This window comes from Vipera berus (assembly GCF_964194415.1).
Source record: "Vipera berus genome assembly, chromosome: 1".
NCBI lineage: Eukaryota > Metazoa > Chordata > Lepidosauria > Squamata > Viperidae > Vipera > Vipera berus.
In genome coordinates, this window is record NC_138202.1 from 285589473 (window position 1) to 285603994 (window position 14522).

Below are 14522 nucleotides of genomic sequence, written 5' to 3' on the forward strand. Positions count from 1 at the left end.
ATCCCCGGTCAACTTCAGACAGCAGCAAACTCTGAATTCACAAATGTATTTATAGCTTACATTTGACAAACTGGAATACATTTAAGCATTTCAAGAAACAAGAACAATCACACTTCAGTAAAAAAAAAGTTCTTTTCAGTCTGCAGATTAGTAAACATATGACCTAACAGTTTTCAAAAAATAGTTTATGTACGCCCCTGTAGAAAGTGGCAAATAAAAAACTGGCAGTCAATGCCAGTAGCTTTCGATGTCAACTCATAAATAAAAACCTTTGTAAAAAAACAAAAACAAAAATAACCCTGACACATGATAATGCCTACCAGAGTTGAAATTTTAGTTAATTAAAAAAACAGTGTTAGTGCAATATCATGTCAGTATATCATGCTTTGGAAATTTAATGACAATGTTGTATATACATGTGATACACCAGTGTTTTAAGTAACAATAAGAAACACAAATATGTAACAGAAAGTATTTACGTACAAGTATTTTATATCTCAATATTGTCCACTGTATTACCAAATGTTCTTTTTTGTGGTGTTGCTCTGCCATTCCACTGTACTCTTTCTTTTAAAAAAAGAAGAAGCCATATGTTCCATTTTGTTGAATCAAAAAGGAGTTCTAAAAATGCAAATTCTTGCACCAACGGCAGTTTTCCCATGAATTATTTGAAAGGAGAGCTGAAAAATAAATAGCATCTCAATGTTAATAGATTTAAATTTAGATATACTTAAAAAAAGGGAAATGCTGACAGATGCAATCAGGGTTAAGATATCTGTATGCATTTGCCATCTAAAATTAACGTATGCATTTGCCGTCTAAAATTAAGCAGACAAGCTGGAGCCTCATGTGATTCTCCAATCCATATTTTTGCAATGCCCAAAGATTCTATTAATTATACTACTAAAATTAAGCAGTAAATTGCATTTTAGGGGAGTCTTTTTCTTCCCCCCCCCCCTTTAACTCTTGGTAACCACATGGACAAATCCGAGTACAGATAGTCCAGTTAACAATGAAATTGGGACCAGAATTTCCATTGCTAAGCAATGTTATTGTAAAGCTGAATATCACATGACCACATTGCTTTATGATGTCAAGATAGGGGGAAGATTGCTGGTCAGGTCACTACTTCCTGCCAGCTTCCAATAACCAGCCGGTGGGGAAGCTAACAGGAAGATGCAAGTCCGAGACACCTTGCAAGCAGGCTGGCAGTCAGAAAAGTAGTTGCTGCTGAGTGGGGGAGGGTGTGTGAGTGGGCTGGCAAGGTACAGTGGCTCTGGGGGTGGCTGCTGCAAGGTGGGGAGGATTCAAAAAGGTGCGACAAGCCCCTGAGTTGCAGCCCTTCCCTTTGCATGGCTGCGATGATGAGCTCAGCAGAGGGGAGGCCAGTGAAGATAATGGTCAGCTGTGGAAGGAGGCTAGAAGGAATGGAGGCCATAAAACCAAATACTTATACTTAAACCCTGAAAAATGTGAGCCTTGCCTCTCCTTATCCCACACTTCCAGCAGTTGAAAATATATTAAGAAGTGTGACGCTCTCTTATTGTTGCAAAAAGGGAACATTTTAATGATTTAGCTTTAAAATTAGAAAAAATGGAGGTGGCGCTATGTGCTTTGTTTTGACAATATGCCATTCTCCATGTGAGTCACTGTCAAATGTTTATATGTGTATGTATATATTATGTGTAGGTGTACCTAAAATCACTGTAGGTGATTATGTAAATATTCTGGGAATAATTATTTCAAGAGCAGCGCATTTTAAATCAAGGTAATAATCCTTTAGCATTACTGAAAATATGTTTGAATTATATAAGCCATGTAGCTCATTAATCAATAAAGAAAAATTCAAAGGGCAGTGAATGAATTTCCCTGAATGATTTTGGTCATTATTTCTTCACTTAATACCCAACCCATCAAAATAGATTTTCAGGAAGATAATTATGATAAGGAAAACGTGACACCGAAATCTAATGAATACTACAAGGGACAAAGCATCCTTTCCTGTGTGAAACAATGTGTACTGTGGTCTTACTAAATCTCTTATGTTGATTAATCATTGTTTTTAAATTATAGTGTATTTTATGTAAATATTTGTTATACTGTTTCCAACCATTTGGATATATTCTTTGAGAAATGGTAATAAACATTTTACAAAGCTGCTCAGTTAAGAAGCCTATAGTAATACTTCAATGCAGATCATAACTGCAATGCTGAAGTTATTTTTAACACAAAAACAAAGCACTTTTACTACATTCTCTTTTCATATTAAGACTATATTAAGAATGTCCAAAGAGAGTAGGCCACCAATCAGGTAAATTGAATAAAATTACAGGATTTTTAATTAATAGTATAACAGATTTTGTAGTTATATGTTTGTATAAAGACACACTACATGTATACTCTCTCTCTCTCTCTCTATCTGTGTGTGTGTGTAGGGGGGGGTTTAATGGATTTATGATTGCCACCCAGTCACCAGATAAGCTGTCATAGAAATTGAATACATACATATATGCATGGCCTGGCCTGGCTGCGTAGTAAGTGAGGGTGGGGTGCATAGGGAAAATCCACATCCCCACCCTAAGTTTATTTTTACGTGTGCCTCGCCCCATAACTAGGGCTTATTTTCAGGGTACGGCTTATATTAGGCCCACCCACCCCAAAATCAAGCTAGGGCTTACTTTAGGGGAAATAGTGTGTGTGTGTGTCTGTCTCTGTGTGTGTGTGTATGAATATATGAAAAATGAAATATCACCAACTTTATATCTCAATCAGATTAAAATGGTAAGCGCAAAGCTTTTATGAATTGACTATTCTCAACTTTGGAACTCACACTCACACTAAATAAAAGAGTTGGAAACTTCAATCTCAACTCTTTTAAGCTAAAGATGGTTTTTCTGTTTTTAGTTAATTATACAGAGAAATATGAAAGTGCCAATGAAGTATTAACTACAAAAGTGTCCCTGAAATTAATTTCTGCATTGCAAGCAAATGTATGTGAATGCTTTTAATTTATAGTAAAAACCTTGGAAAAGCTATTTTTATTGTACTAAACTGAAACAAAGGTGATACTAACTTTGTAATACATACCTTTTGTTTCATAAAACAAGAAGCGTCTTTGTTGCTTGCATTTAACAGCCACATTCTTGAACACTCTGAGCTTGTGCTCTCCGTGGAGATCTTAGCTGTCTCAAAGCAGCATCTCCATATTGAATTCCTGAGCCCATCCTTTCAGGATCCAGTTCACCTGATAAAACAAAATACAATTTCTTTTTCTTATATGATTATAAACTGCACACAAGATTAGAAAACATTTTGAATGTAATTTAAATTATAAGAAGACATCCATCACACTTGAGGGTTGAGAATGTCCATAGCAATGACACACAAATCTTATACTTTAAAAATAAAAACTTATACATTTTTCTCTATAATTGTAGTTTATGTTAGTGAGATTGGGTATTTTTTTTGGTTAACTACTGTTTAATAATATTCACTGGCCTGATCTGTCACACAAACTAAAAGCGATTTCCTTCCTCTTAGTTCAGATATATATCAAAAGAGATAGCCCGTGATAATGAAAGCTGGAGATCACAATCTGAGATTGTTTGCCTTAGCGCTAGATCTTAATGTTTCCTACAATAGTTAGTTCAGAAATACTTGTTTGAAATGTTTTCAAATGTAACATAGAAAACGTGCCAGCAATATATAAAAAAATATAAGTAGATTTATCATGACTAAAGGATTTTTCTTTCTTATGACAAATCCGTTTATACACAATTACATAATGAATCTATATATAAGGAGAGTTAATTTGGTCTAGTGGTTAAGGCACCAGGCTAGAAAGCTAGAGACTGTGAGTTCAAGTCCCGCCTTAGCCGTGATAGCTAGCTGAGTGACTTTGGGCAAGTCACACCCTCTCCCAGACCAATCTCACAAGGTTGTTGTGGAGAAAATAGGAGAAGGGAGGTGTGTTGAATATGTTTGCTGTCTTGAATTATTTGTAAAAATAATAAAGCTAATAAATAAATAAAAGTATACTGTACTTTTTGCACTGGAAAATAAATATAACATGGCTTGGTCAGAAAACATTAAATTTGACCATTTAGGTATTAGCTGGATAAACTTATCTTCTTTAACTTCTTTGATGAGACACAGAATTTTACGACAAAGAAAAAACACAATTTAATCCAGGAGTACTTTATCATTTCAGAAATGTCATTTAATCCTAGGTAAAAATATTTTAATAACTGAAACTTGGATTACAATTACCTGACTCAATCTTATTAAGTATCTTTCTTGCACATTGTACAAAGGCTTCTTCAACATTCTCCCCCGTCAATGCACTTGTCTCCAAAAACATCAGCTCTGTAACAGTAAAAATGAAATAATCAGTGTTTGATCAGTGTTCAAAATGACCCAATAAAGGTCTTTCAGCTTTAAGTGCAATATATATATGTCATCATATTCTTCCCATAGAAGATTTACCAATTACTCTTATTATACATTCCTAAGTCAATTCTGTCTACATCTACTTATCAGTAAACCCCACTGAGCATCCAATACTGCCGCCTATATGGGAGAAAACAATTAGGAGAAAATTCTAACCAGTAAAATATCTCCCATCTCTCAAATAAGAGGTTCCTAGAACACAGATTGGGAAAATCTACTTGCTAGACCTTGAGCAAGAACCTCTCTCTCTAAAGCTCTCCTCCCATCCAAAATTGTCTCTTTATTGCTTCCAGCAAGATTCACATGTACTGGAAGTTCCAATGTTTTAAACTACATAATATATCTTCAAGTGAAACAATACTGTGTACCAAAATGAGGAAGACAGTATACAGCCATGAGGACAGACAACCTGGTTTACACATACCCAGCATGGACTGCTTGCAAGCACAACATTTTCCCCAGAGAAAATATAACAACATTGCCAATAGCTGCATTGGTTTGCATTCTATCTGGAGAACATTCAAATGCAGCTCTGCTTTGCTATGTATGACTACCCATCTTATGTGATGTGACTTTGTGCTACACAACAAATTGACTGATAGATTGATAAAAAGGTAGTCCTCACTTAATGACCGTGTAGGACCCTCCCCAAAAACAACTGAGTGACCTGATTTTTAAAGTTCTGCTGGCTGTACCCACCCCTAGTCACATGATTACATGTTGGGTGCTTGGCAACCAGCTCATCTTTAGGGCTGTCTGCAGTGTTCCATGGTCATGTGACCCTGTGTTTTGAGGTTTTTCGATGTTTTTTGCTGGTTTTAACACTGCTTCCAGTTTCTGGCAAAAAAAATGTTCATTGAATAATACAGCTTTGCTTAATGACCGCTGTGCTTGCTTAACGACCACCACAAAAAAAGGTCAGAATATCGGGTGCCATCCTGTGATGACTAGCTTAATGACTGCGATAACTATAACTATAATTCCAGGCCCAATTATGATCACAAGTTTTAGGATTAACTGTACTAAAATGAATATTGTTATGAAAATTCTAAGAATGTCAGATTATGCTACGCTATTCTTCCTCCTTCCTCACTGAGAAGAAATTGCATAAAGCAGCTACAGTCCTTTCAAGGGTGGCTTTGGCTTAATATGGCTCTTTTTAGTACCTGGGAAGGCATGACTAGTCAAACTAGAACTGAATTTGCTAAACACCAGCTGGATCACAGCAGGAACAACTTTGATTCCAAATTTCCAATGTGAGGAATTGGGGAGCAACAGCACAATGAATACAAATGTTCTCAAGTTATGTGGTTCTCTCTGTAGAACCCTCCTGCTAACTGGATTTAATTTCTATTCTTAATCCTGAAGACTTTCAGCTATAGCTTTGAATCAAGAGTCCAATTATAGGGTAACTAGCATATAATATAATCAGGATATGACTAATCGGTTAGTATAGCAATGCAGACAAAATCCAGGGTGGTTTATTAAGATCTTTCTCTTACCCCCTCCTCCCTGACTTTGATCATTAAGGGAATCCAACAATAGGACAAAAATGACTATTCTTACAATGTCATAATGTAATCAAATCAAATTATTCATATAACAACATGTTCCTAGACTGGTTGTGTTGTTTTAAACACAAAAGACATTCAAGCAGACTGGAAAACAGTATTGAAAACAGGCAACGTGTGGAAGAAGTAAACAAGAAAGGCTTGTGAAATTTCTTTCCTAAAGCCTCCATTTCACACTGCACATTTTTGTGGGATGAAATTTTCACTACAAGTTATCCGGAAAACATGTCATGAAAACTACTTACCATTTTCTTGAGCAAATCTGGATGCTTCTAGGAAAGTGACTTCCCTATCTCCATCAAGATCTTTCTTGTTCCCACATAATATTATTACAATATTCTGACTTGCTAACATCCTTGCATCTGTCAGCCAGTTGGTAAGCGCGTTGTAGGTTTCTCGACTAAATCAAACCATAAAGTACTTTGTATTAATATTTATAATCCACAACACCCTTACGGAAGTATTCTGCTGTACTTGATTAGAAGTCTGCAAAGAAGCTATTGTACAATAACAATATACTGTATCTGAAAAGTATTTCCAGTTATGACTGAGGACAGACTGCAGTGTCACAAAAATATTCATTCTCATACTGAGGCCTGGTCTAATGCATTATGGGAACTGAAACTGGGACAACAGCAAAATAGCCAGAAGAGCTAGATCAGAAAGCAAGTAACTGAATGTCAATCCAATTCTTTCAGCTATGATTCCTGATTGTTTATTTTCTATTCAGTTCTCAGGAGGAAGTCCACATCCTGAGATGCATCTGTAGTAAAACTAGGACCACACAGCTGAAGAGGTTTCTGATGAGAAGTCATGTCAAATAAAATTTCTCAGAAACAAATAAAACATAATCTATAGAAGTTTTATCTATTTCACTAAACTGTCCAAATTGATGCGTACATTGTATGCAGTTACATACACAGGAGGTTTTAAATAGTCTTCCTTATTATAGACCAGGACCTCCATCACTAATTGTTATAAAGCATTGGAGCAGGGAGAAGATTTGAGTGAAGTTATTTTATGGAAATTTGTGAAAATAACTTAGAAGATAGGGAGGCAGTGTCTGGTCCCTTGAAAGTTCAGTTTATGTGCTGAATACATATTAGCTATAAGAAAATTCCATATCCCCTGAAGAATATGAAAGGATTACCCAGATTTTAGCTGTGATTAAGATTTCTTTGAGAACAGCCAGTTTGGTGTAATGGTTAAGGCATCAGCCTAGAAACTGGGAAACTGGGAATTCTAGTCCCTTCTTGGGTGACCTTGGGATAGTCACTTTCAGCCCTAGGAAGGAGGCAATGACAAGCCACTTCTGAAAACCCTTGTGAAAAAAACCTGCAAGGACTTGTCCAGGCAGTCTCCGAGAATCGACACAATTGAACAGAAGGAAAAAGATTTCTCTATTATTTTGCTTTTACCTGGTGATGTCATAAACAAGCAAGGCACCTGCAGCACCTCTGTAATAGCTTCGTGTTACTGATCTGTAAAGAAAAAAAAACCCTGACAGTATTTAAAAGGAGAGAAATTTGTGTTCTGTGCAATGCTAAAATTGGAAACACAAACTACAGTGCCTGTTTAGGTTTGCACTTGCAAGGCAAAACTAGAGTTAAACATTTATGGACTCCACCATTTAAATTTATGTATTTATTTAAAACAATCAAGAGGGACACCCATCTTATAATGAACTCTGGCTAATGAGAGCATTATTAACTTCCAAGATGTGTTTCCTTTTAGCTGGACTGCATCAGAATTTCTCAGATAATAGCAACACAATTATGAACCCCATCTGCTAGTTATAGCATCCTGTAGTGTTATTCAGCCATGCTGAGGTGACATAAAGCTACTCTCATTACTGTTCTATCAATACAACTATGCAAGGTTGGCTATAAAAATATAATAAAGTTACAAGAAGAAAATGGTGTTCACTTTAATAGAAATACTGAAAACACCTATATCTTGGAATTGCTTTTCTTTATTTAAGAGGAAATTATACCTGAACCGTTCTTGTCCAGCTGTATCCCATATCTGCAGTTTTACATATTTGCCTCCAACATTTATTATCTTTGAACCAAACTCCACTCCTATAGTGTGATTTGAGTCATCTTTGACTACAACAGAAAAAAATCTTAATTAGTACTCAACTCTGGTCAAAAAGCAAGGGTTACAACAAATTATGTCATTGTCAGTGTACAGATGCAAACATTATGGAACTTTCGAAGCCAGGAAAAAGAAATAAATGGAAAACTGAAAAAAACCTATACAAATGAAAATTGTGCTATTATCAGAATATAAACTACATAAAGGTTGGAATGCTAATAAAGTCACTATTATAAATTGTTGATTTATATAGTAATTAGATGCTTGGAAACTGAATTAAACGTAAACCAGAAGCCCTTATTAATTTGTAAAAAAAATAGAATATCTTTCTTTTGCTAGTATATTAAAAACTAAAAATCAGAAGAAAACATGAATAGTAAAAGACATTAAATTTGTAAGCATTCTGGACAGAGTATAAAACTGAGTAATAAATCATAATAGAATAGTGTTTTTAATTTTGGGCTATTAAATGAAAAATGTTTTTATTACAAGAAAGAAACACTGAGGAGTTTTCTGAGCTGTCACATTTGCTAACAATAGCGTCTAATATTTATTATCTTTTTTTAATGATGCTGAATTTTTAAAACTTACTTAGATTATTAACAAGTTGTGAAAACAGAAATAAGCTGATATGTTGTAGTATTAAGATGTGACCCAACAGACCAAATTCAAGTTTGCCATTAGCCATAAAGGTCCATATTAGTAGTTGATCTCTTTTCTCTCTCTGCCTGACCTGCTTGCTTTCTTCAAGTCCAAGTCATGAGCATTACGTACTGTTTTAGTTTCTCTTATCACCACAAACTCCAGCAAAACACAACTATCTTCTTCAAATGTTTCTGCCACTTGCTTTTCCTTGCCTAAGACTTTCCTGTCTTAGATGTTTTTAAAGTTTCTGAATTTAATCAACCTAAAAACCACTTCTATCATGCTTTCACTCAAGTCACAATGATATACAAATGACATGTGTACAGTATCCTACATTCCTCTGGATATTCATCCATAGACTGTGTTAACTTGTAAGGTCATTCATCCTGCTCTCATAATGAAGACAGGAGAGCAGCTCTGGATGACCTCATATAATCAAAAAGAAACTAACTGGAATAAATCATACCCTTCTACAACCATGCTCATAGATTTCTGGCATACTTTATTAATACTTTTAAGAAATATCATCATGTGATGATTAATAAAATGGTTCCGCCTACACATTCCTAAGTGGATACGATTTGGCTGCAAAAATACGATTTTACTTACATTTCTTCTCAATAAACTGATGAAGCAAACAGGATTTGCCAGTTCCAGCATTTCCAATGACCAAAAACTTAAACAGGAAATCTGAAAACAAGAAGTATCCATATTAGTATCTTTAAATATAGAGACACACTATAACTGTTACTTTCTTTTGTCTTAAAAGCATATCACAAGAATAGAAAAACTGCTGAGCTGTAATTCAGTAGCTCATTCATAAGACGTTGTAACAGAAATAATCAATATTTATATTCAACAGTACACCACTCAAGTAAATATTTCAACAAAAGGACAAACAGCAGCAAAATGGACTCAATTACAGAGGTGTTCAGTGGATTGTTGGAAGACCTAAAGCAGGCATGCCAAACTTGTGACGTCACATGACGTCATATGACTTATTGGGACTTTTTCCTCATTGCTGGCAATGGGGTGGGCGCGGTTTCGGCATGACGCATCTGGCCTGTGGGCCGGCAGTTTGACATACCTGACCTAAGAACTAGGTTAGGAAAAGATTCTCATGAACAAAATCTACCTAGTCACTAAGAGTTGTCAGTTGATGGCATATAATCAATCAAAAGCTTGGTATAAAATTATACTTATACGGGTCTAAAAATTAATGGAGGTAGAGGGTTGCTTTTAAAAAAATATACATTCTCCCATCCTGATTATAAACTTACTTTGCTATTTCTCATTTTAAAGAGCTAATATATTTAGTTATTGTAAAAACTAGTTGTTGCCTTATTTAGAAACAGTCCTGTCTACTGTGAACTTCCTCTATTAAAACCACTGAAATGATGAAACACGTCATTGGTTCATATGAATTGGTTTAAAGATGGAGAAAGATGTTTTTCATTTGTTGTATTTATTACATTTTTGGTTTATAGTCAAGACTTCCCATAGTTATTCTGGTCTTCAAGCAAATTCATTTTTGTGAATTGAGAAGGGGCTGAAAATTCTTAACTGCCCGCTAATTTTTATAAAAATTATCAACTATTTCATGCATAAATGAACAGTCTTAAAAATTTATTCAGTTTTGTTAGATATAGTTACAATTAATCCAACGCTAGGAATGAAAGAAGTCTGAAAGCCTGAATAAAAGCAGGCAGTTGAATGATGCTATTTCCCTTTGGAAATCTGGAGAATTCTTATGCGCATCAATACAAGAAATCTAGATCAATTTAGATATATTTTAGATCATTGGCATTTAGCCCCTACAAGAATTTCACAAATATTACTTAGTCTGCAAGGTACTGGAAGGTTGTCATCAAAATGGAAGGAATAAAGTTATGAAACACAAAACTATTGTTTTCCTGCTTTTAATGAAATTAATGTTCACCAATGGAAATACTCGGATAATTTTTTACTAGAAAACCTATTTAGTAAGATTTGATCACTAGAACTGCTTGAAAAATTCTCTGACAAAATTTGCTCAAAAAATAAAAAAGAAATCATCATTTTTAATCAGAATTGGCAGCATTAAATGTGTTTGCTAAAAGAAACATCCTTCAGAATGTATGAACATTTCAGATGAATTATTATAGGACTATTTAATGTGGAATGCATCTGTGCATTATTTTTTAAAAGAATTCTTAATTTAGCTTTATTCATTAATGCAGAATCAACCTGAAGGACTGTATCACATTTTTTTTAAAAGGGCAAATTAATATAGGTAAACTCACAGCCCTAAATTTTGAAGCTTTATTTTATATTCGTTTATGACTTTAGTCGGTTATCTTAAAAACATACAGAGAGTTAGTTACTTTGGCACCATAATTTATGATCTTTCTTGGCTTCACTGCCATGGAACCACCAGACATCAAGCAAAGGAATGTGTGCTTTCTTTCTGTCATGTTTGTTGCCACTCTTGCCAGAAGCCTTTCTTGCATGTCATTTGGCCTACATGCAAAATCCAGTATTTTCCACAAATTACTGGATTCACTAATACCCTTTCAAAATAGATAAGGTTTCTTGACAAAGAAAACAATTCACAGAACGTATTGCCTCAGTTGCTTAAATGGTTCAACCAGATGGGGAAGAAAGCTCTAAAAGGCATTTTTTCCCCTCAATGACAAAAGCGCTTTGAGTTTCAAGACATTGTTGACTTGGGGGAAAATCCACAAGAAGGATTTTGTGTGCTGAATGTATTTTCACTTCCCAAGAGCTCAAATGTTCATGATAAATATATATTTAGAAACATGAAGTCTGTAAAATATGGCCATCAAACTTTTACATAATATTTGGAATGATAAAATTTGGAATATTGAAAAAGCAGCAATTTATTTTAACTGCCAAGAGGATTGAGCTATGGCGATATCTGGCACTTAGCAATGAATCTATAGTACTGCTTTGTTCAGGAAAGTGAACGAAGTAAGCTTGAAACACGTGGCATTTATTTTATGCAGACAGTTGGGCTTTTGTATCCTGATAAAGTTGAGCAATATTCAATTCCTATTCTTGTTTTCTTATTCTCTTCATTATACATAGTATTCTTTCATTTTGAGCTTGTTATACTGTGAGAACATCTCATACACTGCATTTAAAACAACTATTGTTATATTATTTAACCATTTTTTTCATTTGTATAAGGTATAGAAATTACTCCTTTACAAATATAACAATTTGGGCTTATACAATGATCAGATCTGTATCTTATCACACAACACAAAACAATTTTAAATCTTTGCTAAGTAAAGTTATGGGATGGGGTACTTTGTCTTTCTTGAATAGATAAACTGACACTGAGTAAAAGTTTACAATATTATCAGTTCTTTGAGACAGTTCTTTGAGTCAACAAACAAAGATGGCAGGGCTTCAAGGAATGTTCTTTATTGTAGCAAGACAGCATAACAATACTTTGAAAGCCTGCCCAATTTTGTTGTGCTCCATCTTATACTAAACTATTTTAAATTTTGCTTTTGCAGGCCTCCCTTGACCTCAGCACTGCTTGATTTCTTCTTCAAGCTGCATTAATGGCCAGCTTCTTCCTTTCCCCCTTAATAGCTTTCTCTCATCTTCCACAAGGTCAGCTCTAAATTCCTTTACAAATACAGAGCTTATTACATTGCTACAGTTACTGTACACACAGGATTAAGCATTTTTAAGGAGCCACATGCAAAAGGAAGTCTAAGTTATATTAGCTGGAAACTTTTAACTTCATCCAGAAATACAAAATATATTTCACAACCTTATTTTTTGAAAAGCCCAAACCACTACAAATACTGTGGCAATTTTCATTTAAAGTAGTAGCGATAGCAGCAATTTCAACTACTGGGTGAGATATACTATTGGGTCAAGACAGATTGCAAGCAAAACACCACCACAATGGGTAAATTTCATTTCGAAATGCATGCTTGGTTGAAACTGGATCATGGGTTATTAGAAAAGGTGGAAAGCAACTAACCTACTATGGGGATAGAATAAATCTGACAGGTCAAAATGTAAGGAAGCACACAGGTAGTTCTCAACTTACAGCAATTCATTTAGTGACCGTTCAAAGTTACGACACTGAAAAAAGTGACTTATGACCATTTTTCACATGTACATCCTGATGATCGTGTGATCAAAATTCAGATGTTTGGCAACTGGTTGATACTTATGACCATTGCTGTGTCTCGGGGGTCCTGCAATCACCTTTTTGCAACCTTTTGACAAAGCAAAATCAATGGGGAGGCTAGATTCACTTAACAACCGTGTTATTCACTTATCACCCACAGCGATTCACTTAAACACTGTGACAAGAAAGGTCGTAAAGCGGGGCAAAACTCACTTAACAAATGTCTCACTTCACAAGAGGAAATTTGGGGCTCAACTCTGGGTCGTTAAGTCAAGGACTACTACCCGTATTTGTAAAACCTCAGCTTCAAGTAAGCGGTCAAGGTCTCCACCAGCAAACAACACCCCCACCCCACCCCACACACACACCTTGCTTGCTGACCAGCGAAAGGCTGACACCCTTCCCCATCCTGCTCCAAAGGGGAGAAGCCCGGGAAGAGATGCGCGAGGCTTTCATGTCTCCAGGCGCGATCCTATGGCGGGGAGGAATCGCGCCTGACGCTCGTTAGGAAAACAGAAGGGCGGCTTTATTATTACGCAAAGCACATCCCCGGCAAAGCCAATGGAAAGCTTCTTCCGCTGGACGTAGCGCTTGGAGCCCCGTTTTTCTCAGGCTGCTTTCTTGCCGCAGCTCTCTCGGTAGCAAAGAAGGCAAGACCCTCCTTCCCTCCCTCCCTCCCAGCTCAACCCCAGGCCACCGCTCCCTACCGTAGGTCTCGGACATGGCCGTCTGCGACATTTCGGGAGCGCCGCCGCCGCCGCCCAGGAAACAGAGGCCGCCCGCGTCTCAGTCTGCTCCCAGCCCGAGGCTCCACCTCTGGCCCTCCCCTCCCCTCTAACTAGCTAGGAGAGAGGACGGGGGCAAGGACTTCCAACTCCCGCACGGAGTACGCCTGCGCACGTAGCTCCTCCCCTTTTCGCTCGACTCATCGGGGGGGGGGGAAGCGGCCTCCCCGTATGCGCAGTCGCGCTGCCTCACGGACGGCTCTTTTTTGTTGTTGTTTTTTTGGTCTCTGTCTCTGTCTCCGTCTCTCGGTCTCTTGCGGTCATCAAAACAAAGCGCACGTGCACGGAGATGTTGAAATCGGAGAGCGCCCCTGGTGGAAAGGAGGAGCAGTTACGCGAGCGGCAGATGTCGGCTGCGGCTTTGGCGGCGGGAATGGGGTTGGAGGGGAAAGGCTGGAACGGCTGAAGCTCCGTTTGTCTTTGGAAAAGCTTTGATAAGTTAGAACGGCGGGTGTCAACCTTGGCACTTTTAAGATGTGTGGTTTTCAGCTCCCTCAATTCCCCCAGCATTGCCAAGGTTAGACAAAGACACTGCTTAAATAAGACCACTGGGGTATTTGACTGATGGACTTTTCCCCGTCCATGTAATCTGACAGGCAAATTTCTTGTAGGATGGAGAGTAGGTAAGATAAGATAATCTTTATTGTCTTTCTTTTACTGTGGGCACACTGGCACACATTAAAAATGAAATTCTGTTGCTTGTTCTCAAAAGTGTACACATACATAACACACATGTAAACATGCTATATACAACATACATATGTATATACCTACGTTAGATACTAAGTGTAGTTTAGTGACGGTTCAAAGTTACAATGG

General features: G+C 36.7%; 1 protein-coding gene across 1 annotated transcript; it reads right to left on the minus strand.

Annotated features, from left to right (window-relative positions):
• Nucleotides 1-30: 30 nt before the first annotated feature.
• On the minus strand, nt 31-13899 carry RAB4A (RAB4A, member RAS oncogene family). The gene is made up of 8 exons (XM_081312686.1): nt 13626-13899; nt 9372-9452; nt 8014-8128; nt 7439-7501; nt 6266-6420; nt 4270-4365; nt 3088-3244; nt 31-680 (listed from the first exon to the last, which is right to left on the minus strand). The coding sequence occupies exons 1-7, from the start codon at nt 13654-13656 to the stop codon at nt 3129-3131; spliced, it is 657 nt and encodes a 218-aa protein (XP_081168812.1). The 5' UTR covers nt 13657-13899; the 3' UTR covers nt 31-680; nt 3088-3128.
• Between the last annotated feature and the right edge of the window lie 623 nt (nt 13900-14522).

Coding starts and splice junctions, on each gene's coding strand:
- RAB4A (XM_081312686.1), bottom strand. CDS start 13,656: ATGTCGCAGACGGCCATGTCCGAGACCTACG. Junction 6,421..7,438: donor CTTGTTTATGACATCACCAG/GTAAAAGCAAAA, acceptor GGTTTGATTTAG/TCGAGAAACCTACAACGCGC. Junction 4,366..6,265: donor CAGATTTGCTCAAGAAAATG/GTAAGTAGTTTT, acceptor TTACTGTTACAG/AGCTGATGTTTTTGGAGACA.